General features: G+C 42.8%; 1 protein-coding gene across 2 annotated transcripts in view; it reads left to right on the forward strand.

Moving 5' to 3' along the window:
- The first annotated feature begins 316 nt into the window (after positions 1–316).
- lmx1bb (LIM homeobox transcription factor 1, beta b) overlaps positions 317–27,699 on the forward strand; it is a 43,931-nt gene continuing 16,548 nt past the window's right edge. The window contains exons 1-3 of one of the 2 annotated variants that reach the window (XM_063897744.1): positions 317–518; positions 833–955; positions 1,418–1,604. In XM_063897744.1, the coding sequence (XP_063753814.1) occupies positions 886–955; positions 1,418–1,604 (257 nt within the window). In that variant the 5' untranslated portion in view covers positions 317–518; positions 833–885. Of the gene's footprint in view, positions 956–1,417; positions 1,605–27,699 lie in introns of both variants that reach the window. The other variant, XM_063897743.1, reaches the window with a different exon arrangement.

The raw sequence follows: 27,699 nt of genomic DNA on the forward strand, positions 1-27,699 counted from the left end.
CTACTATGTGGGTTATTATTAGTTGTTGCTTTTTCTTATTTTTATTGTCATGTTTAATTGTTTTGCGGCTTTGATGTGTAGCCAAAACCTCTGTTATATATACATGTGCTGTCTCTGTTCTTTTTTTTTACTCTTCTCTGCATGTGTGTGTTGTTATTGGACTGTGTGCAGCGCACTGTACTCTTCTCCAATAGCATCCCAATGGCAGCGAAAGGGGGAATGAAAAAAGTGTAGCCATGCATGCAGGAGTGGGAGGATCCACTCGCTTCAATCTCGATCTCAGACTTTTGAAGCGACAGGGCACAACCAGCCAACCGCCTCTGTTACTTCCAAAGAGTTACAGCCGGGACATCTACATACACACACTGTCCTATTTTTGGATTTGTTGTCAAGTTTGGGTGCTTCTTCTTTTTGCCTTGAACCAAACTATTATTCCGTGAAGACATTGTGCAGCTTTCTTTCTCCCGTCGGCTCGAGGGTGAGCAAATAAAGCTTCCTCAGTCCTCTGATCATAACAGGTGACTGTCGAGAGTTTTTATCCACGTTAATTGTGTCCTTTCTCTCTCTCCACGGTTCTTTTGACACATCGAGGATTTCTGTGCGCTTCCTTTACATTTTTAACTAATGCGAGCATCTCAGTCGAGATTTTGCATTTCATCTAGTTAGGCTCATTTTCTAGTTTTTCCTCCTCCGAGCTGAGTGTCACACGGAAACTCAGACGGTTTCAACAAGTTTCAGCCCTCCCGTCTTCTCTGTTCCTGCAGACAGCTTTGTGTTCCCGGGATTTCTCTTGTCAGGTCTGACCGTATTCTTATGGATCATATTGCAACAGGTCTGGTGTCATTGGAGCGCCTCTCCGCGCGACAACCGCCCGAGACGTGCATCATGCTGGACGGCATAAAAATTGAAGATCATCCCCTGCGATCGGGACAAGCCACGCTCGGAGTCATGCTCGGTGAGTCTTCGTTTTACTGAATACACTCCATCAAATCACTGTGAATTATGCAGTCAAAAAGGCAACACTGTTATTCCTGTCTGGATGCCATTACGATGAATGCCTACTGCTGTTTTATTTCCTGACATCATGCAAAGTTAATTTCTACGCATACAAAGGGATCAAACTACAGATAATGATGACAGTTATAGTTTTATTTACTTTTTATTTTTATTTTCAAGTGAATTGGGATGAGCATCTAAAGGCTGGAGTAGTGTTGTGATCTGCACCTTTATTGGAAAGAAAATCCAAATGCGTCCAATAAATCCTGCTTTTTGATTTGATTAAACACCTACCTACACATACATCCCGGTTTATTTCTATACTACGCAGTCCTTTCAGAGTTTTTCAAGGAATAACAGTCCTTGACTCAGGCCTTCTCTGTTTTCTGACGGGCCCCAAACTCCTCTTCCGTTTTTCCAGGGACTGACTGTCACCATCCCTCCATGTGTGAAGGATGCCAGCGTCCCATCTCCGACCGCTTCCTGATGAGAGTCAACGACTCCTCATGGCACGAGGAGTGTTTGCAGTGCACCGTGTGTCAACAGCCCCTCACCACCAGCTGTTACTTCAGAGAAAGGAAACTTTACTGCAAACACGACTACCAACAGTAAGCACAATCTCATTGCTGTCCCTGTCTGCATTTCTTCAGATTGCTTTGGTTGTTGTGCAGTGATTTAAAAAAAAATAAGAAATCCCCCAAAACATCGTGATTTGGTTATCCTGGAGGCCTTGTGTGTCATTCACATTGCAAAAAATGCAATGTGAAGGCATGTTTTCATTTTACAAGGTTTAAGCTGGTTTCAAAAAAATATATCTACCAATATAGAGGTATGATAAAAAATAACCTGTTGACATGCTTCTCGAGCCGGAGTTAAAGATTAGTTGTACAATTCTAAAAATAATTGAAAGAGCAACAGGAATAGGTGAAATTAAATCTGGGTTTTTTATTATTTCACTTTGTTCTACCCTTGGTATAATAATTGTGAATAATGGAAATGTCTGCCGCACACTGGCTGGAGGACGCTTGACATTACCGGTCATGAACTAACGTCATAATGCTTTGTTATTGTCACGTTGGCCCACGATATTTCCACGTTGGTGTCCCCGCAAAGAGCATATTTCTGACAGAAAGTTGTCATTCCACTCAGGCCCGAGAATGTGCAGGCGTTCATTCTCGGGTCTGTATTTTTTTATTCCGCCCTCTGTCCGGTATTTCCTGGTTTCATTAGCCTATGTGGCCTTTCCCCATCACCATCATCCGATTTCGATTCTTTCAAAATATGGAAACTTAATTTTTTTTGAGTTTTTTTTTTTTCATGGTGCTTTTAGCGCATTTTAGATTTATTTACCTATCAGCCAAAAATAATAAAAAATCCGTTGCCTCTATTTGCCTTAAATGTTTAGAGTTGGCTAAACCTATTTTACCGTTATCATTTTCTCGCGTTTTTCATTTTTGTTTTGGGCTTTTTTAATTTCGTTTGATGCTATTTTGTGTTTCAGGATTTTTTATTTTATGGGTCAAGAGATGGTTTTGCGTGCGGCATAAAAGACATGGCAACAATTGAATGGCTCAATGAAAAACAATTTGCGCTTTTTACTTCCTTTGAGTTAAATGTACCTGCGAGCAAAATACGCAAACGCGGATTTATTTACAATAAAAAGAAGAAAAAAACAACAGATTATTTATTAGAAGTTAAGGAATTTGCACACGCGACTGACCTAAACACACACACACACACACACACACACACACACACACACACACACACTCCAACCATTTCAAAGGCATCAATAATTAAAATTAAAATTTTAGTTTCACAGTTTGAAAACATTTAAAGAAAATTAAATTTATTTTGGGTTAAATGGCTGGAGTGTATTTGCGATGAGTTTAGGTGAATATTGTTAATTTGATCCTTTGTTCTATTTCAACACAATACATACAATATTATTATTAATACAGTCACTAAAATAATAATCCCGTAAATTATAGATAAACAACAATGAAGTAGAAAGAAAAATAAGGGCCCTTGTGATTTTTGCTTGATAGTAAATTACAACATTGTTTTAAATTCAATATTAGGCATGCAGAAGCATTGCAGGAATTAGCCGTGGAGCAACATAAATTAGTAAATTGAATTAGTAAATTATCACATAAAACCTGGAGAGATGGCAGGGTGAGGCAAATGTTGAGGCTAAGTAAAAGAACAACAATGCTGAGGGTTGATGTTCGGGCCCTTGAGGGACCCTGGGGTGCCTTGTGTTTTTCATTGCATGAGCGCTTTTCATGCTTGTCACTACATTTTCAGCTTTTTGTGTCCGGGCTTTTAAACAATTCTACTTCGATTAACGGGACATTATGGCTCTCTGCTAGATACCTTGCACGCAACAAAGAGTTACATCTATTGCCATGCGTGCCATTCATCCAGCTTTGTGACGGGAATGTAGTCGGCTGATAACAATGGAAAATTCATAGCAGTAACTATGGGATACCAGAGCCTCGGCGTCATGGCTCAGAGGTGGCTGGAAGTTGACACAGTCCGGCACAGGGAAGGATCTCTTCCTCATGCATGTTACTGCACTCTCCATTTGTAGGTTTCTTTTTTAATGTGTGCAAAGAGAAGACATAAAAATACAGAGATCTTTTTTTCTTCTACTCTTTCCTGGCATTTCTGATGTGCTTTTACAGTGCCATATTTGGCATATTACTGAACAGTTTCTCTGCTTTATTTTAAATGCTGTGAGCTTGTGTGTGGCAAGTGCGATCAGGCCAGCCAAACACAACAACCTGCTGGGCGACGTCCTGCTTCACACACTGTTATTCATCACATCTTTTAATTCTTCACCCTCCTTCCCCCTACTCGTTTTTTTTTTCTACCCCTCCCAGGTTAAATGCTAGCTGCAGGGTTTCTCCATCACACAGACACAAGTATCCCCTTTTTTCTTGTTTATTCCATTTGCATTGATGGGATACTTAAAGATGTAATTGGCACCTTTTTGACTTTTATGACACCTATTTAAGATGCATTTGTCAGCCCACAAACTGCTCTGGGCTGTGAGGAGAGCTCCAACCCTTACAGAGGTCTCCGTGCCTAATTACATTCCTACAGCAACTGATTCATGCCCCGTAATCAGCTCTCACTAGCTATAATAAATCAAGGAATTGGCAAGCAGTGTTTTTTCTCACCTTTGGAACAGGTTTAAGTGCAGACAGGGGAAACAATTGTGTACTGTGTTATTAAAACTCCCACCAACACAGTTTAACGCATCTCGCTCCATACAGTGCAATTATATAGTAACAAGATTGGATTATAGTGGCTTCTTTTTTCCCCCCATGCAGCTGACCTTTGTTTATCATCCCTGTCGTTATCTGAATTTGCAATAAGGAATAATTTACATGGTTTAAAGATTCAGGGACAAAAAAAATGTGATACATTTCTTTTAGAGGGGGAAATAAAATGTAATAAAGTTTAGAAGAGGGGGAATACACAAATATCAAGCTGCATTTGCATGAATATTTGAGAACAAGTCTTATAGATTTGAAGGCAAGTAGACAGAGCTGTCAGTTGGACGGGAGCCATAGCCGTAGAGGAGGAACAAGCTTGAACGAGACGGGCGGTATGTAAAAGGTAGAGTGGAATTACACCACCCTGAGAGAGTTTGTTGTGCCCTGGTGTTGGGAGGTCAATTATACATCATTAGGAGGAGTGAGATCTTTTCCCCGGGGAGACCTTTCCTCTAACCAAGCAGATGCTTTGAAAGGAGCTATGTAGTAAAGCCTCTCATTGGACCGAAGTGTTCGACAACACCCCTGTAATGGACTGCTGGTTAGAAAATGCCATGGGCTCCATCTACAAAACATAACATTAACTAAACTACATTACGCACCACACTGTCTACTTTTGGGTCCTGCTGATGCATAAAAACCTCACATTCCACACCTGTTTTTTTCCTCAATGCTTTACAAATCTTTATTGTCTTGTAAAATGCTATTTTATAATCCAAATAAGTCAGCATGGAGATTGTTCTAAATTTCTTAAATCACATGCCGTAAGCAAAATTCAAATTCAGGTCACGGTAGTGTGAGTAGCAGAAAAAATGCCAGCAATGATGAAGCCATAAAAAGCCGAGCTCCCAGAACCTGTCTCACCTCCCATGTATGCGGGTCGATCCCCCGGTGTGCTGAGAGGTGCTTTTTAGAACTGTTTGGAGTGCCCTCCTGTGAAATTGTTGTTTTTTAATTAGCTGTGCTTGGGACTCTGCAGCAGTGTGTGCCGGATAGATGCTGACGGCTGGGTTTCTGTGTTAGCTCACCGAGTGTGTGTTTTACTCTCTCTAGGGCACTCCCGTGTGGCCTGGTACTTTGTGAACGCTCATACGCACACCAAAAAATAAAAAAAGGATGTACTTTGTGTTGTCAATGCACCCGAGTAGTTTTGCAGTTAATTAAAGAGTGTCCTCAGTCCTGCTAAAGTATTCAGAAGCAGCTCTGAACTCAGGGTGTACGTTCCTCTCTGCAATACTTTCAGCTATCCTTTATTTTTTTTCCCTAAAAAGGATAAAAATGTGTCTTTAGCCACTTCTCTAGGGTAAATAAAAGAAGGACCTCTACAGAGAGACACATCTAATGTTAGAAACACTAAGCCGGATAATATTGCTTCAGCTTGCTGGGATTTTTAGTGCTCGGCAAGGAGCTAGCTGAAGCTGGCCCCGTTCCTCGGTAAGGAAGTATTGGGTTTTATGTCAACATGGCTCGGCCTGTCCCAGCAGCGTACTAGGATGCATCATCTGTCATCTCATGGTTTGCTAACTGTCCCCCCTCCCTAGCATATTTAGACCCTTAACGGAGCTGTTGGAGTGGTATTTATTTGCATCACTAGCCACATCTTGGATTCTCAGTTTTTTGTCATTTCCGGTGCCTACAAATAGCTCTTTGAGTAATAAATATTTGATTTAAACATATCGTTTTACACCAATGCTTGTATGTATGAATGGTGCCGTTATAAATTGTACACCATCTACATCTATACACGTTTCAAAAGCCTTCAGTTTGCATTCACATAATGATTTTTGTTAAAGTGAAATATCATGGTATGGTATCAGCTGATTTCATCATGTTTTATATTATTAAAACATTTCTGCTGTGTGTTTTAGTAGAAATTAATGGTTTGTTTGTTTGTGTGTGTGTGGGGGGTGGGGGGGGGAGTAAGTATGGTAGTGTGTCTTCGATGTAGCAGCAGTTGAACACAAAGCACTTTGCAGGATGCTCAGGGAAGCCACTGAGGCTCAGCCACGGTAATGCCCATCACCACTTTAGAGGCCGGACTGGTGGCGAGGGATGTGGAAAGAGGTCTCTGTGGCTTTGTGTGGGGGGGCTGTAGTGCATGGGAGGAGAAGGAGCTGCACAGGGATCTGCCTGGTGTGCTCACATTACACTGGATGATAGCAGAGGGGTGCAGAGGAACTCAAGCATGCAATTTGTTGGTAGCCACAATTTAACCTCATCTCCTAAAGCCGGCTGTTAGGCAGCCAGTGGGACTTGTCAGTCAATGGGGAATGCTAATCAGTGACGGTGGAGAGAAAGCCCTCGGCTCGGCAATGTAGTGATTTTCATTACTGGCACCAAGTCCACGGGCCTTCAGGTTTATTTTCACAACATGACAACTCTTCATAACAAAAAAGGGAAGGCAACCACAAGCCATTAAATGCAATTTGCAAATTAGATTTTGGCTAAATCTGTGAAATACTGTAAAAGCTTTCCTAAAGTAGCCAGCTGAGGAATACACACACTCAGCAAATGTTTTCAATTTCAATTTGCCAAATTACATGTTTAAATCACATTTCTTTTACTGGTTGGATTTCTGCTGCGCTGTAATTATTCATTCCGAATATCATTTACGGTGTGTCCAATAAAACATTTGAATAATAATTGCACATATTCCCAGGATTTTGATCACATTTCATATCTTTTTCTTCTTATTCTACTTCTATGGTTTGGAAACAGCCCACACTTGTTCCTCCAGGCAGCCTGGTCGAACGTGCATGAGAAATTGAGACATGGCCTCTACTGCTGGCTCGCAGTATCGCTGCTGGCCCCCACTGTGTATATGTGATCCCACTCTGGAATGTTTTTCCAACACGTAGGCTTTTCACAGATACACTAGAGAGGACTGGCATCATAGTGGCAAGTGCTGCATTCAGACTGTTGTGTGCCCAAGGCTTACTCTCTCACTCACGTCACACATTCTAGCTGTACATGGGAATGGGCAGAGCTGTGCTGTTTGTCTACATACACCCCAGCTTTTTGTGAGGGTGTGGGCGCATGTGTATGTGTGCGTGTGTGTACACTTGCTTCCTCTCTCTGCTCCTTTCTTTCTTTGTCTCTAATAAAAGCCTTTTTTCCAAAGCCTCATTTTAATGATACATTTCAGCACCTCATCTTAGTTGCTGCATGTCTGCATTTCAGCAGTATAGATTCTTGTACAGATAAGTCAAAACACAATTCTTTGTCTCTTTTTTACCCCTTTTAATCTTCATCAAATGAGATTAGCCCCCAAATACCGGTATTCCTGCCCAAAGTGACTGACAGAGATTTGCACTTTTATCATTAAGTGTGACACTAAGCTGGTCAGAGCTTTGTCTTCAATGGAGGGTCTGACGGAAACGGGGGCTCCTAATCCTTTTATTTGTGTCAGGCCCAGAAAAAGGGAAGAATAGGGCCAGGGTGGGATGGGGCTGCAGAATGCCACGGCCCTTAGTCCCCTCCAGACTCGGCCTCCACAGCCAAGTGAGCATGAGACTCAGCCTATGTGGTCTATACACTCGAGCGGACCCATACACACTCATGCGCACACAGACCCACATTTGTGCATCTACAGTATGTTGAAATGTTTGCTCAAGCAAATGCACACAATCATGACTACACCGTCTCATGTACAAATACATATGTTCTGCCACTTTGCGCCCAACCACACACACATGCACATTTCAGAGTGAGTACCTGCCCACAGCAGAGCAGGTCTGCGAGTGCATGGGACTGCAATAGCAGGAGGTTCAGTCTAGGATGAGATTAATAAAGTTTGCCGGTTCCCTGGTCGAGGTCCAACGCTAGGCTTTTGTCCGCGGCTCACATCGGGTTGTGGGACTTCAGCTCCTTTTGTGTGTGCACCCTTGTGGTAATCCATCTCCAGCGGGAGTCCCCTGGGGCACTTTATTTACTCATTCAACTGTTTGGAAGTCTGTTAGACTGCAGATCAGATGCAGTGAAACCAATGTGATTACTTTAACCAGCGCTTGCAGATTCCTGCCCAGCATTCTCCTCTCACCCTGAGCTGGTGTGCTCTGCAGGTGGGAGGGAGGGAGGGAAGGTCTTCAGTGGCTCATCCCGTTCTGTCTGTCCTGTTTACCGGCCTGGTTGGAGGGCTTATGAACATTCTGCATTAGTTATTGAACCTCCTGTGCCCACACACTGTAGAGCTGACTTGAGTCTTTTATTATCCTCGTGTATTTGAGTTTGTTATTATTCATCTGAAATATACAAGCTCCAAAACTGGTGACTGGCTGAATTTTGTCGCTGATCGTAATTCCGCACCATGGCAAGTGTGGCTGCACAGTGTAAAAACTAACATCTATGTTTTATTGCAAACAATGAGATGGATTTGGTTATCCATCCATCAACATAAACCCAGAGCTATGTATTTGGGGCTAACCCCCATGTTAAACCGTTGCAGGCTGTCAGGCTCTCTGAATTTACTCTCTGTCTCTTCCCCCTGGCGTGGCTAGGGAATATGGTTGAAATCAGCTGCCAGGACCAGCATCCACAGCGAGAGCTCCCTAAACTCGCTGTTAGAAACCCGCCGCTGATTGGTGATGGCTGTCTTGGCAAGAAAAATAACCCCGAATGAAAACAGTACGGATTGGGTTTCTATGCGTTGGACTCACTCTCCTCCTCTCTGACCGGCCCCCCCACGGCAAGCCAGCGTGATTTGTGCATGAGGTCCCGTGACCTATGGAAGCTTCAAAAAGCAGTGAGGGGAAATATTTGGATGATCCTGATGGGGGAGTGGAGACGTGGGAGGGAGGCAGAGATGATGGGGGCTTGGTAAGTGCAGAGCTGAGAGCTGAGAGGTGTAAGGCAAGGCAGATGTGGAGAATGTGCAGTGCAGCCGTGATGACAGGGGAGTGTGTGCAGAGAAGATGACTGTCCATCCCAGGGTCTTATCCAGACACCCACCACTAAAGTCCCACAGGACAGCTGTAACACACACGTCATGTTCTGCATAAACCGGTGGCAAACAGCAAAGGATTTTTTCATCAGGTACCGTGCCCTGATACTGATCGTCTGTAGCTCACCCCCCCTGCTGTACACCCCTGATCCCCTTCTCCTCTGCCTTTGCCTTTCCTCTGCACGTTGGATATTAATGTTTCCCAGAAAGCTGCTACAATACGTCTTCTTGGGAAATTCCACGACTCAAAATGATCAGGTATCTTTGAAAGCGGTTAAAACATAAATATGTTTTGCAGTTTCGGTGCATTTCACAGCGCTCTCAGAATGTAGATTTCTATTTGGTTGCTTTGATAAGAAAAATGTGTTGCTGCAGGTGAGGCTCAGTTGTTCGCCCCATTCATGTAAATGTTCTCCTTGAGTGTAGTATTGTTTGATTTAACCTCATGGCCTCATAGCACATCATTCATGCACAGAATCTGCCTCTTGGGCCAGTTGGCTGGAAACCCCATTGAACAGAAATAGCTGCAGCACGACTGAGGCTTCATGCAAACCCAAACTCAGCGGTTAAAACAGCAAAGCTTTGGTCAATCAGTCTTTGCTCGCCTCTGTGCTTGTCGCTGCCTCCTCCTGAGAGTTGGTGGGTTGACTGACCCCTAGCGTGTCTGTCTGCCTGAACGTTGGCCCTGCATGCCCAGCCTCACAGGGGAGCGCCAGCCCCGGGCCGGAGTCGTGCTCTGAAACCAGAGCTCCAACATTGTGTTGTGATCCCAGCTGGAGAGACAGCCCTGGCTCTGAGCGGAGCCCTCTCGCAGCGTGCAGCCGGGGTCACTGGTGGCCTCTCAACCTTCATCACTCCTCTGTGCTCCTGCACAGCACGGCCTAGGACTACATTATTTATTGACCTGCAGTCTTCGGTTCTTCTAAGACTCGCAACAAATATCAGAGAGCTGAAGTTTTGATGGGGTCATGTTATCAATTACATCTCGAGAGGCTAAACTACACGGAATCTTAGGTCTGCCTCCGCAATTTTACTAGATGAATGTTTAAGATGACTGGTGCTGTCAGTAATAGCGCTCTGTGAAATGCAATGTCATATGTTATGTCTGAGTTGAATCGTCTCACTTTTTAGTAACCACAAAATCTGGTTTTAGGAAAAATGTCCCTTTGATTGTTTGTGGTGTGAAAGTGTCCTCATGGCTTTGTTGTTTTTGCAGTTTCTCAATACAATTTATCGACTTGAATCTTATAGCACCGCTAAGCATTCAATCGTGTTTTTGTTGCGTTCCTGTGTGAATGTGCTTCTATGTGCAGCCATATGTGTGTGTAGCATGCCCGCCTGCATGTGTCTAGTGGGTCTGTCACTCAGCCAAGCATTGGACATGCTGTTGGCAGGCGACGCAGTCTGTGGATTCTCCTCTTGGTCGTGCTGCTCTGGAGGCAGAAAGCAGTGCGTGCCACCCAAACCACCAGCCGCCCCCTCTTTCTATCATCAGCAGACCGGCCTTCTCCCTGCTCTCCGTGCTCTCCTTTTCCTGGGCCCCAGAGCTTGGGCTGTGGCCTGTGGATGAGTGCTACATCCTGGCTGTCAGCACAGGGGTTAGCTGGGGATTGGCCTGTGGTGGAAGTGCAGTATCAGACCCTGTCTGTCAGCTCCTCGTTCTACTTCCACCCGCCCCTCCGCGCAGACTGCAGTCAGTGGCACAAACATACGGCGAGCTGTGACTGACTCAGATCCCTTGTCTGAATATGAAAGGATCACTCTCAGAATAGGCATATTCATAACCATGCCAATGAAAAGGGGCTCTTTAAAACCCTTAAGTGCTCGGGTGTTGTGTTTTTAAACAGACCGCGAAGGCTTTGACAGATGGTTTACTATTACACCCAGTATTTCATTTCAGGTACTTTTAACTGTCGCTTTCCGACTTCCGAGGAGCGGCTACTCAGCCACAGCGCGTCTTTGCATTCAGTTACAGCTCCCTTGCAACCATTTCTTACTGGAAATTCCAATTGCCATTTATCATACTGATGAATGTTTGAAAACGTCACTCAGGTCAATTTTTAAATCTTGTGGGTGATATATTTTCTGCCAACATTCTGATTGTGAGCATATACATGGAGCCATACCTTCATTCTCCATCTGTGGATCACATTATCTGATACACACACAGGTACAAACATGCTTACACACACATGGACACACATCTGTACTGCACATGGTTGCAGACAAGCTTACACATGTCGGAGGATTTGTGACTATAATCAGATTAATTGGTCCATCTCTCCATGGAAACTTCACATACACACATGAAGGCCTCTGGTAGCTTTCAGATGGATGCTGCTTACACTAACCAGAGGCCAGGCAGCAGGCGCAAGGTCAGCAGGGTCAAAGCACGTTCTCTGGCATCACCCTCTTCTTTATGGCATACATGTTTGAAAATTATTAAAGCACTTTCAGCCTCATTCTGTCTGACAGAGAAGGAATTTCTATCTGTGCCCGGTTCCCGACTTTTTTAAGCAGCACTTTCTTTTAGTTTTAAATTTGACACAGAGAATATTTTTTTCACAACATAAACATGAAAGTTGGTGTTGCTTGGCAGAAGCTCTGACCTCATCAAAGACAGTGGCAAAATACCCTTGGCCTTTGAGAAGTATATTATAAGTACATTAGCCATAATCCTTATTAACATTCTCCTAGCTGCATGCAGGTTTTGCGCCTCAGTACGCACTGTATGTTTTTCTTATTACCCACAAGTATGTCTATGTGAGGGACTATCTACACACACTCTGCCATTCATGATTTTATTATAGGTTTTAGCCTCGCCACAACTCATACATAGGAAAGAGTTATGCTTTCTCTCTTTCTTTTCAAATTGTGTAATCTCCATTTAACTACATATACTTTGATTTGCTTGTGTAATAGTGATTATGTGTATAGGGCTTCTAAAGAGTCATATATTATTATATATTATTGGCGGTAAACAGTGTTAAGTGTTATGTCTTGGTGCTTTAGATCAGTGATTCCCAACCCAGGGGGTACTTCAACAGCTAACAGAGGGTATGTGGAAAAATGAGTTGCTCAATGCAATTTAAAAAAAGAAATATAGAAATCACAATTTCTATTTCCGCATATTAAGAAGCTTCCACATGTTAACACCACATTTTGTAAAAACTAGTTGCAGAAAAGCTGAAACAGTTATCTAAACGTAATAGTTGAACAATTAATATCTATAAGCATTACAAAAACAGTGGGAAAAGTTGGCTTAAAGTAGTTGAAAAAGCTAGCTTATTGTAAACAGTTGAAGTAGTTAGCTAACAATAATGTATAAACTGTTGGGAAAAAAGCTAAAAATACTGTATAAACTAGTACAATTGTTGGCTAAAAAGTAATGTAGTAAAAACTTCCTGCCTACTTCATGCCAATCACAAAACAGCTCAGTAATGTGAAAAATAAAGTACCGCCAATTTTATATCCACTCTATCATTAATAGTTTGATAATATAGCATTTAAAATGTATTCATAAGAACACATTTGAAGCATGATGGCTAATGTCACTGACGGGGTACAGAAGTTCATCTGAAGGGGCTGAGCGAGTTTTAAGAACTGCTGATTTAGGGGTTAGTAATATGATAGCCTTACACACAAGCACCAACTTCCTCCCCAGAATAATGGTTGTATCAAGTTTGTTTAGTGTCATTTATTGTATCCAATCCAAATAGCGGTGTGATGTGGTTTACCAGAACAGAAAAATGAAGATACGTTTAGGTAAGCTGTCGATCACAAAAAAAAAACCTTCTTTGTAATTGTCCAAAATGTTCTGCCTCATGTGGTAAACCCCGGGCTGCTGACACTTAAGACCAACGAAACAACCCATAAAAACCTATTTCGCAAATAGCGTTTCGCCCAGCTCTGGTTTTTTCACACATTCTGGCGCTAATAAGCTCTGACACACCCTAAACAACCCGCCTCTCAAAGACTACATCCAGTGTGGAGCGGCGGTTTGGTGTCCAGGGGAATCCTGTGGTTCTGGAGCCAGAGAAGGAGTCGTGCCCTGCCGTCCCACTGAGATGACAGGAAGATAAGAAAGAGAAGTGGCCTCTCCTCACAAAAACATCCCACCAGGAACTAACCTAACCTGGGGGAGAATTGAAGGGCTTCAGTACTCTTGTCAAACTCTATCCTTACTGGAAGAAAATACAGAGGAAAAATAAAAACTGTTTCTGGATCAGAATGAGGATTCGCTGATCAACGTTGACTAGGAACGTTAGTCATGCAGTAGCCTTCAGAACCCACTGTAAGCTGCTCTTGCGGTATCACAAATATCCATATCAAGTTTATACTACAACAGCATGCCTCTGTATGTCACAACTTTGGCTTTGGGACATGGCTTCTCTTCACCAGCAGCCACAGAAATAAGGAAGGGTGGGAGTGGGGGCGACAGACTCTTGGCAGACACATCCCCTGCAGTTATAACTTAGAGAACCGCTTATACTTTGCAATATTCAAGAAGGCAAAGAGAAAAGGTAGCCATTTCTCCCAGACGATGCGTAATGAGGGAACTGTAGGGAAAGAGAAACAGCGAGCGGTTTCTGGAAGCGGCACTAACACAGGGATCAGCAGCATAAAAAAAGATTTACACCCCCAGCTCTTAAACAGTTTTCTTTTGCTCAATGGTTCCTCTTTTACAGATATTTCAAGGAAGTAATAAACTGCAATGACAAGCGTTCGAGTGGCTTTGAAACATCCCTCATGGGTAACAGAGGTCCATCACTTCTATCACAGTGCTTTGGCTGTGTGTCGTTAGTTCTGTGGAAGTCAGTATGTGTGTCTCTGTTAACAGCACTTAGCTTGTCTGGATATTATGATTAGCTTGTTGTTGTTTTTATCAAAGAAATCTTGCAGACAAACTGTAATACATCAACCTTCTCCCCGAGGCTAAGTCAGTTTACCTTCATTTTGTTGTGAGTTGTGCTTTTTGCTGTGTGGTTATGTCCTATTGACTGTTTCTCCTGACAGTGAAGTTCTTTTGAAGCTGTCTGCATGGTCCAGAATGAGGCCCTGCACAGTGTAAGATGTCATACTCCCACTGTGCTGACCAACATGCTCTGTGGGCCTTCATGAGCCCATAACATTTAATGGTACTTTGGCAAATGCTAATGGAAACTCTTACTTTGCCTAGCAATCACATTGCGTTCCCTTAGCTCTTTTTTTTTTTATTTCCCCCTAATTATTCGTTTATGTCTTTGATATACCTAAGTTTGAACTCCGGATTAATAAACCAGAACGAAAGGGAACATTTGTCTTGAGTAAGGCACGGTTGCCTGGGTTCTACTACCCCACAGCATGGATGTTTGTAGTCTTGCTGGGATAGCAGAACATCACAAAGTGTCCTTTTGGATATGAGGCTGGGTATGGAGAGGTTCTCAGGAGGAGGAGGAGGAGGAGAAGAGGGGTAGGTCATGCCGTGGCACGTACGTCTCTCAGTGTGGGATGAGGAAACATCTCGACCTCGAACAGGTTCAAGAAGAAAAGCCTGCTTCTGATTAGTCACTCTGATCCACAGTGATAAACAATTCCTGTGGTCTCCGGCTCAAAGAAACATCACTGGCAGCGATCTAGTGTTCACGGGTGGTAAATGTGTTTGTGTGCTCAGACATGCAGGGTTTGTATGCTTTTCTGTTTAAATATTAGATATTGATAATCAGTATCTTACCAAAAATAGCATGCATTTGGATTTATCTGGTTGGACATAATTTCCATTTGAAGCTTGAAATGGAATAATGTGATGTTCTTATGGTCTAGGATGACATCAGAGTGGTAATTTGCAATCCAAAACATTGGGTTTTATTAACTATGTTTAAATAGCAGAATAGATAAAAAGCCATGCATGATGTCTCTTCATGCTAAATCTACAGACCGCAATAGTCCAAAGCCATAACCAGAGGGTGATGGAGGAGTCTAAAAACATTCCTCCTAAGAGTCTGTTGTACTCTTTGCCCTTGCTGGTAACTGGCAAGTTTTATCTATTGCTGAACTTCCGCGCAGATGCCTGGCATCGAGCTCTGGGGTGATAAAAATGTCTTCGGAAGGTAAGTGTTTATGGTGAGGATCCTTAAGGTTAGCAGGATCAAAGCTCTGTTGAAAGGACGTTAGGCAAAGCAACAGGAATAATAAACAAAAGAGCCAGTTAGTCATACAATTAGATATATGAGATCTAGAAATCATGTCAGGGAGAGGTGGGTTTCTGTTGGGCTGCTCTTTATCGCTGTGAAAAACAGCCTCCAACTAAAGAAAAAAGACCAGTTCAGTGAAAAGAACAATGCCTGTGAAAAAGATAGAGAAGCATTTCACATTACAAATGTAAAGTGTATATTTTATGAGCCCTCTATTTGTCCTTTTGTTATCTTCCCACTGATAAAGAAAGATGTACTTTTATTAATCCCCGTGGGGAAATTTGAGAATTCTGCATTTGACCCATCCTAGTGTTAGGAGTAGTGGGCCCGGGGAGCAGTGTAGGGAACGGTGCCTTGCTCAGGGACACCACGGTAGCACTTGGTCTTTTGGGGACTGGTGACCTTCCAGTTCCCAGGTCGAACCCCTAACCACTTTGACACCACCACCCTACAGAATGCGTAAATACTTTTCACTGTCAGACCTTAGGGAAGTCAAATCATGTTTGATTGTGTTTTCTTATGTGGTCACATTCAAATAAGGTTTAAGGAGCAACTTTATGGGCACCTTCGAAAGTGGTAAAACATCTTTTCTTTTCCAGTGTAGGGGTGGGAGTGGTGTACCAACCGGGCCAGTCCTGTCCAGCCATATAGTAGAGGCTACAGCTTTAAGTTGGAATTATTACTATGATAAGTATCAAGATAAGTTGGTCCTTGCCTGCTAAGATGTATGAGGTGTGTGGACACCGAGTGAGGTGCCTGACCTGGAAATGAATGGCGTGAAGGTACAAGTGCAGAGCAAGAGCCTCCTTCTCATGCGGTCATTCATGACAAGTTTTAGAAAGTGCAGAAAGATGTGTTTGTGATTATAAGATTGTATCTGGTTTAGGTCGAAACATAAGTATTTGTCTATTGTAGCACAACAAATGGATTGTATACAAGTAATTGGTTTGCAGATGAAGGTTGAGCCTTTTGTTTCACTCTTTAAATAAGAAATAAAGGCGTTTTTTATTTTTATTCGGACCTCAGTCTTGATTTGAAATGGCAATAATGTCCCTGTAATAAAGTATTTGTACATCTGGACAAACAACTAAAAACCAAGAATTACGATATTAGGAATCAGTGACATAACCCTAACATTTAACCTTAATATTTTTAATAAGAGTAATAAAGAAATATGAAAAATATAAATAAAATTGCAGTTCAAAAAAAAGTTCAACTGTAATTATATCAACAAAAATAAATAAATAAATAAATGCAAAAAAAATAATAATAATAATTTCTGTGAGGTCTATTCGACCTATTTTCTTAAAAGTGAAATATAAACATTCAGGAAATTTGCTCAATGCACATGGAATTCAATGCTACGGTCTCAAAACTAGATTTTCTTCAGGTGAATTGCAAAGAAATACGGAGTAAAGGAATTTGAGACTTTCTTCTCTTTTTTCTTTTAGAAAACAAAAGTGATTAGGTTGCTCTTCTGTAAGTTGTGTGGGAGACACATTCCTCCTGCTTGGTATGTTAATTCCCAGCTCCAGGGCCTGTACCAGCCGTCATGCTTTGAAGTTCCTCTTTGCGTTGCTTTCTCCCCATCAGGTGAACTTGTGGCCTCTTAGCATTTTTATTTATTAGACAATCCCTCACATGTAAAAGATGATAAAGTTGACATGTTACAGGCAGTTGACACTTTCACACGTTGAGGGAAGTGCTTTGTCTAACACCCCAACAAATTTGAGCTTTAAGTTCAGTGACACCTACCTGCCGGAGGAGTTTTTTCATTGGAAGGCTGCCAAGACACTCAAAAGAAGGCAGACCAGATCATTATGACTCACAGTGAAAGCAAAGTACGTACATGATCATTTTGTATTTGCCTATCTTTATCAATTTTTTCATTTACAAATCCCTTCAATCCATTTGATTTGTTATTTGTTAAATGTTGTGTGTCAGTGATCACATTTCTGCTGGTTAGCTAATTGGAACATTTCCTCTCATCTGCCAATATTGCTTTTTTCTCCTCTTCTCTATTAAGAATCATTGTCAGGCAGCCAGCTTATGTCCAAAAAGGTCACCTGCTGTTATGAATGAAGCCAGCACTGGTGGTTTGACCCAACGCACAAAGAGTTATAGGTGGCCGGTCAGCTTGTCAGTCAGGTTGGGTGGTTTTTTAATCATTTCATCTTTGCTGGGGGGCTCTCCTGAGACCCCTGCAACGTTTAGCAGTCTGCGGCTCAGGACCCCGGGGCTCGTCTAAGCCCTGCCTGTATCCGTGCTGCCATTATTAGCTCTGCTCTCCAGAGCACGCCGCTCATCTCTCCCCTGAGAAAGCGGCTGAGAAATGAAGCGAGCTGGCTGGGCGCGGCAGCAGAGGGCCAATAGCCCGACATGGAACAGTAATTACTCCATTGATATTCCTCACACAATAACACTGTCATCTCTCATTTGCATAACCTCGGCTCGGCTCGCCAGATGAATGCATATGATCTTGTCGGGAGGCTGCAGGAGTTTAGATGGCATGTGAGTGGAGGGGATTTTCAACTCCTTCTAGGTGCCACTTTTGTTTCAAACATGCGGGATAAACTGTGATTAAGTTAGCAGAATGAAAGAGGAAACCACCTTCATACTGTTCTATGTATACAGCTTTACGGCTTTCTGGCTCAGCTGTCTTTGTGGTATTAGAACATAAACAACAAAATGGAGAGAGCAGGCTGTGATGTATCAGGTTTGTAGCAGTGTGTGTGCACGTGTGAGAGAATGAGAGTGTGTTGAGGGGGTGGGGTGTCAGCGGATGTCATAGGGCCCTGTCTCAGTCCTTGCTTAATGGCCATTGGTCATAGGCTGTCTACCCTTTATTTCTTTTGCTCTCCTGCTCTATCCTTCCAGGTCTCCCACTGGAGCAGCGCCCTCAGGCACCGCATCATTTATTGCTGTCAGGAGTCACAGGGGAAAGGAGGGGGAAGAATAGGGGGGGGAGAGACAGGGAGAAGATGTGCTGCAGAGAGAAGCCAATGGAGGCGATGGGGAGAGGCAGGCACGCTAGACTGTCAAATCTCAGCCGTTGAATATTTAATGGAGCCTGGAGTGTTTATTTAGTTAGCCTGTCGATTTTTACCGCTCTGTCAATAGCGGCTCCCGTGTAGCTTGCTGATGATCTTTAGTGTCTCTTCCCCCAGGAGAGGCCAGGCACTAAATGCAATTATGGATTTTCCTGCACCGCAATGTGTTTGATATTTTTACTGATCTAATTTGCAATCTGGTAGTTTATTGTTTGGCATTTTAGTGGCGCTCAAGTGGCGAGGCAAATTTGATTTCCCCTCATAATTCTTTATAACTTCATTAATGCTGTTAGCACATTGGCACAGATCTTAAATAAAGCTAGAGAATCATTGCATGGATGAATGCATTCCTCATTTTATTGTCTCCGTGCCCCATTCTTTTTACTGATTCTGGTTCTAATTAAAAATCATCCTAGTGGTGTACTGTCTTAGTGAAATATGAAATCATAATCGGATTTGAATGGCTCCCTTCACAGAGGCATGCATATTCTCACCATACACCCAGATATGTTGTGGGCAGGATGAAACCTGAATCAAAACAACTTTCTTTCAGTGGCATTCAGCGTCTTCAGAGACGAATGAGCGTATTAGCAGCAAAGGAAGAAAAGTAACAGAGGGAAAATAATGCGGCCGATTGTCTCGGAGAGAGGCTCCACGTGTTTCTGTAGAGCCGTAGGATTTCTAGCCCTATGACGGATGTGTTAGTTAGAGGGGCAGCATTAGCCGTAATGCTGTTAGCATGTAGCCGTGTGAGTGATGTGCTAGTTAGATGCCCAGCAGTAGAGCTAATGGTGTTAGCGTGTTGAGCCTTCAGAGGGATGCAATCGGTTAGGCTGTGATGGATGAGTGTCGTGCCGCCGAGGCCTGCAAGCCTCCTCATTCGCCAAGCTGTCAGCTTCTTAAGTGGACGTGCACAATTAGTACTGAAATCAGAAACTGCTTAATCTGATGGTAGGCTTAACATTCAGTAGGAATAACGGCTCATCTAGCCGGTGATGAGTGAATGATGGCCGCTATAAAATAAGAGTCAAAGCAGTGTGAGAGAGAAGATACACATCTCTCTCATTCAGTGTACAGTGGGTAGTACTTGATGCTGAAACCTGGTCATGGTTGAGAAAGCACTGATAGAGGAGAGCTTTCTTTTAAGAACTTTATCCCACGACTTTACTATCCATTTCAGATTGAATTATCTTTAAACGGATTAAATGATCCGTCGTCACTACGGTTCTCTGTGGCTGAGCGACAGACAGATGCTGTCATGTGTCACAGAAAGTAGAACACACATTCCGCTCCAGAGGTAAAGCACAGGGCACGTCTCACACTCAAACACCTGCAAACACGCGACACATTCACACATGATTGAGGTTCCAAAACAAACACCGACAAACTTCAAACACAAAAGTAGTGTCGCGTACTTACTGATTGCATTTGGCCCTGCGCTCTCAGGCACATGCCTGGCATTACTAGCCAGATTATCAGCTTTACTCGTCTGTTGGTGTGATTAGAGCATAACATTTTTGTGTGTTTGTAATACCACTTGTATTTTTTTTTAATATTGGTTTATCTAACTGTCAATTGACTAATTCATTTGGTGTTTTTCCAAACAATGAATGATACGTTTTGGGAATTTAGATAATGATTTATTTGTTTGGGCAGATTTGAATGAGAGGTCTAAATAGAGATTTGAAAGTTATAGTATCAGTCAAGTTTAAGATTGCCTCTATAGAATAGTAGGATTTATCTCAAGCCATCCGATGATGCTCCATACATAAACTCTGCATTTATTCTGTCTCTATTTGCTATAAATCACGAGCGTTGTAATGCAGACACAGTTACGATTTCTGATTCACTCAGGAAAAATCATTGCATATAGGATTGCCATTTGTACTTTACAGCAGAAAACATATTGCTTTTATTTTCACTAATCCCAGCAATTGCTACTTTGAGTGCCCATTTCAACACAAGCTTTTATTTTGTATTTTTGATTTTGATTTTTCATGACAGCTAACATCCCCCCTCTAATTGACAGACTGTCTCCAAATCAATCGACTTGCGCCCCTTCCCTTCTTGCATTACTTGTGGTTTCAGTACAACGCAGACCCTCTGGGCCAAATGAATAATATGAGCAGAGCTGAGAGATGTTTTCACTCCAGCCGTGTTTGAAATTCATTGTCCTTATCAGCTGGGATGAGAGTGGGAGTGAGACTGAGGAGGATTTCTCTTGGAGCAGGAAATGTCATTTCTCTGTAATAGTTTATGATTCATCCCTCCACCTTTGACTAAATAATGAGGGATGACAATTAGAGAGGGCCATGGGAGTAGGAATCAAAGGGGTTGAGATTCCCCTTGGCAGAGTCAGGCCTGTGTGAGTGTGCTCCCTGCAAACTGGATCCAGATGTGGAGCTCTGTGCTGCCACAGGCTGCTGATTCTGCTGCTGCTGCCACACAACAGGCTCTTTCTGCCAGCCAGCAGCTAGCCAACCGATCTCTCAACCTCCATGCTTGCAAACATGACAGGAGACTCTCCCGGTGAGAGCCTGGGACAGAGGCCCCCGCTCCAAATAAAAAAATTCCAGCTCTTGCAAAGCCGAGGGCTGCAAAGTATCATTTCTCTGCATGCTGTGATTTATCTAACCCTCGCTCTGTCTCTATCCTCTCTTTGTCTTCCCTCGTTCTTTAGTTTGTGTCTCTTACTGCTTATTATTCATTTGGGCTGGGAAAAAAGTTGTAGTTTTAGTAGGTAGTATCTCTGCAGATTGGCATGACATGGTTCCAAGTGTAACAACAGATATTAAATTGAATTATTTTTCTGTGCTTTGATTATCTTCTAACTTTTTTTTCTTGACAAAACAATAGTACAGCTTATAGATCGCTAGTGATTTGATGTGTGTGTAGGCGGAGAGGAAGAGACGGTGAAGTCAAAGGGAGGTCGGGGGTTGTCACTCAGTGCGGCTGCTGAATCAATGGTCCGGTGTGGCAGAGAAAAGACCAGCAGAGCGCTATTGATATGTTTAACAAATTAGCTCTGATGACGGCAGGTGTGATTGTGGAGCGCGGCTCCGGGGTCAGCTCGTCATATGGTGGCTAACAGACACGATATTGCTGCGTGTCCTGATCTCTCCATTCCCTCACAATGGCATTAGGGGCACCCCAGGGAAATAAAGAGTCCCACTCCCCGATCCCCAGTGCTCTTCAAATTAACTCCCCAGAAGGTTAAGCTCCCTGATTCATAATTATTCAAGCCCACCACCACCACCCTCTCCACAGCCACTTCCCAAACCCCTCTCTCTCCCTGCCACTTCTCCTGAGTGGCACTTGGCTTTTTGTGGGAAAGCCCAGGAATTAGATTATTTAAGCCTGACCTGTGAACGTACAGCCAGATGACGGGAGCGGGATTGGACTTGATCTCTGCCTGTCTAGCTGTCTCTCTATTCAATCTAGCTGTCTGTCTCTCATATGGTGTGTTATTGCTTGTGAGCGTCCCTATGGATGAGACATTTTCTAGCCGCAGCTTTCCTGCAATTGCATATATCGCTCTCCAAGGAGCGGCCAGTGTCAGGAGTACATCTCACTTGCATGGACATAATTTGAATGATGCGAGGTGCTATCGGCCTTCAGTTCTCCCTTGGTGGGCTTGTGACAGTCTAAGCCCTGGCCTACTCATTAAATAAATGCCAACATCGAAGAAAATATCGTGACTGTTAAACTAAGAGAGAGAGAAAGTATATTCTACAAGCTCTTGATGCAACCAACACATTGAGAGTGTGCAGAGTGTGCAGTTTGAGGTTATATTGAGTATTATTTTTTTTAATATCTATAATCTGAAGAGGAATGTTGGCAGTTAAAAGCAATACAATCTTTTGCTTTTACAATAAATGGCATTTGATATAAAATGCTCCAGGATTATTTATGATTTTAAGGTATTTTGCGTTTTTTCTTAGCCCACTTTCACTCTTTTGATGTAAACGCAGCGTGGTTATAATTAAGATAATAATGAATACAAGTGTCAATCAAATTCAATTCAATCAAGCTGAGAGTGTGCAGAGTGACTGCCAAATCAGCAGCAAAAATGGCTTTCAACCTTAAGGGTTTGGTTCTCACCTGCGTGTATTTCGTTAGAGTTCAACCTTTAATAGTTGTCACACTTCTCAATCAGTGTAGGTCTTACATGGAGGAGCCGTGTGCCTCCGAAGTCAATTGGTAGCCTCTGGAGGCCCGCGGTAATGTAATGAGGGACCACTCCAACTGAGGGCCCAGCTCCTTTCCACACAATCACATAATTAATCTCCTGATTCCACCACTCACCATGTCATGACAGATACGTTTGTGTTTGGTGCATAATGGTGAAGTGTTCTGTGCTTCCCCCATGCCTTTGTTTTGGAAAAACGGTTATAGAGCCTATTTCTTTACAGCCTGCTGAGGGTAACATTCAAAACAACACTCCCTTTGGGCCCTATTAGGAGACAAAGAGAAACACACACACTTCTGAAGCAGGTACCCTAATAATATGTCGGCAATTTAGATAATGACTGGGACTGAGATAAACTGAAGTGTGTATTACAGGTAATTGGATCTGCAGTGTTGTTGGTCTACCTAAGCATCTATGGGGTTGTGTGTTGTGAGCTGCTTCTTCAGCTTACAGGGGGCATTAGGAGATGGACTGTTAATGATAAGTATTGCAAAGATTTCCAGTATACGCAAATGGTCTTTAAATATTTTACAGGGGGATATTATCCTCCCACAACCATTGACATCATCGAAGCCAGAAGCGAATCAGATTTGGCTTCTGGTATTTGGACTTGGTAGACTTTTACATCATTTCTCCTCAGATCCCCGGCTCTCGCGGGCACGTCCAGTTAGTCGGAGGATGACAAATACAACACCCGGGGCTGTCAGAATGATCAAGTTGAGAGAGTTTTGTTTTTTTTTTCTCCAAGGTGAAGCCTAGAAAAGTTGGAACCATAATGAGAGTTGTCAAGCCTGTGAGGTGAAACGCAGAATATAGCAGGCGGTGGGAGCAACTCCAGGGAGCCTTTGGGGGCCTGGTGGGCGGGATCTCCTTGGCCTTTAAAGAGATTACCTTGGCAGTGTAAGGAGCAGGTCTACCCAGAGGGTTTAGGGGGAGATAGGCCAAGCAGCCCATTACCAATACTGCGGAGGACCCTCACCAGCTTCATTAATAATCTGATGATGAATCACTACTTTAATTGGACCTTTATAGCTGTTGCCTAATCCCTAGTAACATCTTCTCAACTCCATTCTTAATTGGCTGGTAGTTTGTTTTTATTTCACACAATAATCATATTTTTTAATTTACTATGTTGTGATACTTATTTCATAATGGATGGGTTGGATAAATAGTAATGTTGCTAATGTGATGACTCTCTAACAAAGCTTTTTCCTTTTTTTTAAAACGTTGAATTTGCACCGATAATGTCCATATGGTTGGAAGAATTGCCCGTTTTAAGACTACACACAGGGTCAGATTTCTCCCACTCTTAATTAGATGAGGGATGGTCTAATTAAATCAAATTCATTATCCACAGCTCTAGAAATCAAGAGGCTCTATTGGAAATAAGGTTAGGCTCCCCCTCATCCATCATGCCTTAACTAACCAATTTACAGGCCAGCCTTTTGCATGAGGCATTATTACCTTGTCATAAACACTTACCTTTAAAATCCTCGAATCAAGCCGTGATATGCTAAGCTTTTATCACATTAGTTTGTGCTACTGTGTCAGCCTCTTTCTGCCTAAGATAAAGTAGGCTCCCAATAATTATATTAGCCACATAAGGCGGAGACAGTGCAAACGACTGCTATTTAAAGCTGGCTGATAATTCTGTGTAATTAAGACATAGTGCAGGTTCTCACACAGAAGTGGGATCGAGGGCTTTTCTGTGGTGAAACAATGGAAAACAAAACAAACAGGGTTTTTTTTCAAAGCAAAAGAGGTTCTACAGACTGAAAAATCACACCAAGGTCACATTTATCTGTAAAGATTTTCACTCTACGTCTTAATACCGTTCACTATACACTTGGCCACAATTTATCATTCCTGCAGCTGTGAGTCCCTCCATGTCCATTGTCTTGGAAACACAAAAAGCTACCGTCACGATTATTCTGCTGATCATTCATCAAACAGCTCTTCTTTGATATTACTGATGCCAAAAGTGATTAAAATGCTGTGTTTTAATAAACTCTCACTGCACTGTTTCGCTGTTTGGATCTTTTCATATTTGTGTCTGAATAGGTTTAGCATGTGAATAGTCTAGTTCAGATGTGTGAATGCTGTTTTTTTAGAATTTATAACTGCCCACCATAGGGTCACAAGCCCCTTTAAATGCCACACGGTGGTGGAGCCATATTCTGCAACACATGAGGCCTGTCCTCTGATCTGTGTTGGAAAGTGAATTAGTAAGCTCCATTCTAAAGCCAGTGATAGCAATGGGCACAGAGCAGTGATTTGTTGGCAGTGTATATTACAGCCCACGGTCAGGGAGGGAGGGATCAGAGAAGCGTGTGTGTGTGTATGTGTGAGGGATAGGACAGGGGGCCTTATCGCTCAGTGTTTACTCACAGTAAATTGAGTTGAAATAATAGTCTTTCTCTGAGGCCAAACAATGGAGCAGGCTGCAGGCTGAGGGCCCAGGCTGGTGCAGAGCTGGCCTGCGCCACTTCAAAATGAAAGGCTGAGCCCGGGGCTATGGGGAGGAGGCACGGTGGGAGGAGGAGGTGGGGGAAGTGGGGGGGGGGGCCTTTATCTGAACGGGAACACCAGTCACGGAGCAGACACCCCTCTGACAGGCACCTGGGTAGGACAACGGGGAGAGAGGAGCGTGGAGCAGGGGGTGGAGTGATGAGGCCTGCAGGCTCTGTCATTAGGTTGGTGGTGGAGAGGAAGATGACTGCCCCAAGGCCAGAGGAGCGACAGGTCCCGGTGGGACGGGGACCACAACCTCTCTGTCCCCTGGGTCTGACTGGGACTGGTGGGACGTGTCAGTCTGTTAGCCCCCCCTGTTTCAACACGCTTGCATAACCTCTAGCTATGAGTTAGCTCCAGGAGTCCAACCTACAGACACTGTGTGTGTGTGTGTGTGTGTGTGTGTGTGTGTGTGTGTGTGTGTGTGTGTGTGTGTGTGTGTGTGTGTGTGTGTGTGTGTGTGTGTGTGTGTGTGTGTGTGTGTGTGTGTGTGTGTGTGTGTGTGTGTGTGTGTGTGTGTGTGTGTGTGTGTGTCGCCTGAAAGAAAGAGGCGTTAGAGAGCATATCCATGTAGTGCACAGGACCTCCTATGCCATTGTTTCTGCGTGTGTGCGCTTCAGCTGCACCTCAGCTCTGCCTCTTCCCCTTCATTTATCATTCTGCAACATAAAGTGCTGCCACAGCATTATAGAAACAGCTGCTTTTTCAGACAGCCACAGAGAATGGGGCTGCTCCCCGCCACACAAAGACACTCCATGAGCTAAAGAGAGTGTAAAATTGGAGGGTGAATACAAACCTTTTTCCTTTTTCTGAAGGGGCTGACCACCGGTCTCACTGCGGCGAGGGACATTGTCATCACATCCAAAGACAAATACGCATCCATATCGGCCCGATTCATGTGCACAATGAGTGGCAGGGGCACCAATGAGATAGGCAAAATATGCATAATTACAGCTGCATCACGCTCTCTGGAGAATTCATATCATGCCGGTTAACCAGGCTTTATATGTATGAATTATCCGAGTCGAGGCACCTGTATCTCTGCGGGCTTCACTACAATGTCAATTAATTGTGTCCAGAGCTTTAGAAAGCAAAGGGAAAACAAACCCTGTCAGTGCTCTGTTAGGGGTCATAATGCAGTCACTAAAGGGTTCGAGTTGTCTGGAGGTTAGCGCCGCGGGGCCATGCAGATAATGTCGGTTGGGTCTGTGGAGAGACCAGACGTGCCGTGCCATGCTCCTCCGTTCTGTGCCTTAAAGGCTTTACGCAGAGAAAAGGTAATTTTGCCGAACCTGTTCCCTTCCAGTTGGAGAGATACGATTTTACACTCCACCAACCACATGACAGAGACATGCGGTGTGATTGGCTGTGTGGAAATTAGAGAGAAAGAGCAAAAAATGTTACAGACGACTCTGCCAGACCTCCCGGGCAAAAGACATGAAAAAAATAGTTCCACTGTAACATTAGCTGCTGCAATGGTGAGAGAATTTCCCTTTCAAGATTAAACACACAAACACCCACATACACAACACAGGTTGCAGCAAGTCCACACAATTCTTTTATTGTTCTTAAAGGGTTTTTTGCACCGAGGGTGGAATGTATATTGGAGATAACAATGTTGAAATCATCAACAGATTCATTGCTGCAGGTGTTTCTTTAAAGATAACACGAGGGGAAAAACAAAGCAAGTTTATGATTTTAATCTGTGAATATGCATAACCATAAAAAAAACTAATATTGCTAAATATAAATGATAAGTAGCAACAGAAATATAAAAGCAGATGAGTCTGCAGTTTATGTATTAAGTAAACCTTTATTCTATTTGTCTGCTAGGGCCAGTGATACAAATATTTAAATACTATACTTAAGCAAAAGTAGCGATACTGAAAATTAAATAATAATTCCCCTGGACTAAACGTGCCACTTGAGTACAATTGAAAAAGCTTAATGTATTTTAAAACAAATAAAAGTACTTGTATTCCTAGATAGTATGATCTTATTATATTGTTATAATATAATAAGATCATACTCTAATATTCTGATATATATATATATATATATAATTTTCTGATGATTAGAAGCATTTATTCTACTTACGAGATAAATATATATGCAACTTGGTAGTTTAAATAATAATTTCTTTAAATATATGTATTTCAGATATCACAAATATTGTTTGTATTTGTTAGTCTATCTAAATAAATGAAAAAGAAAACCAACCATTATCCATAAATGAATGCATAAACCTTTTACTTTTAAATAGAAATACATTAGTATAAATTGTTATACCATACATTAAACAGAATGTCAAATAAATGTAATTGGATAAACATATTTACAGAAGGAGAGCTGGTGGATATTTCTCTTGTTTCCACTTTATTACACATTTGTACTTTAATTTAATTGAGTCAGAAGTAACTAAGTGAGATAAGGTAGATACAAAGAGGAGAAGTTGGCATTTTGTTGAGCACAATGAGATTCTTTAGTCGAGCTTTATCATTTTTTTTCATCTAATAGACATTCATTACTTTTATGTTTCACTCCCTCAGCCAGGCAC

This window comes from Eleginops maclovinus, chromosome 12 (genome assembly GCF_036324505.1).
Source record: "Eleginops maclovinus isolate JMC-PN-2008 ecotype Puerto Natales chromosome 12, JC_Emac_rtc_rv5, whole genome shotgun sequence".
Lineage (NCBI taxonomy): Eukaryota > Metazoa > Chordata > Actinopteri > Perciformes > Eleginopidae > Eleginops > Eleginops maclovinus.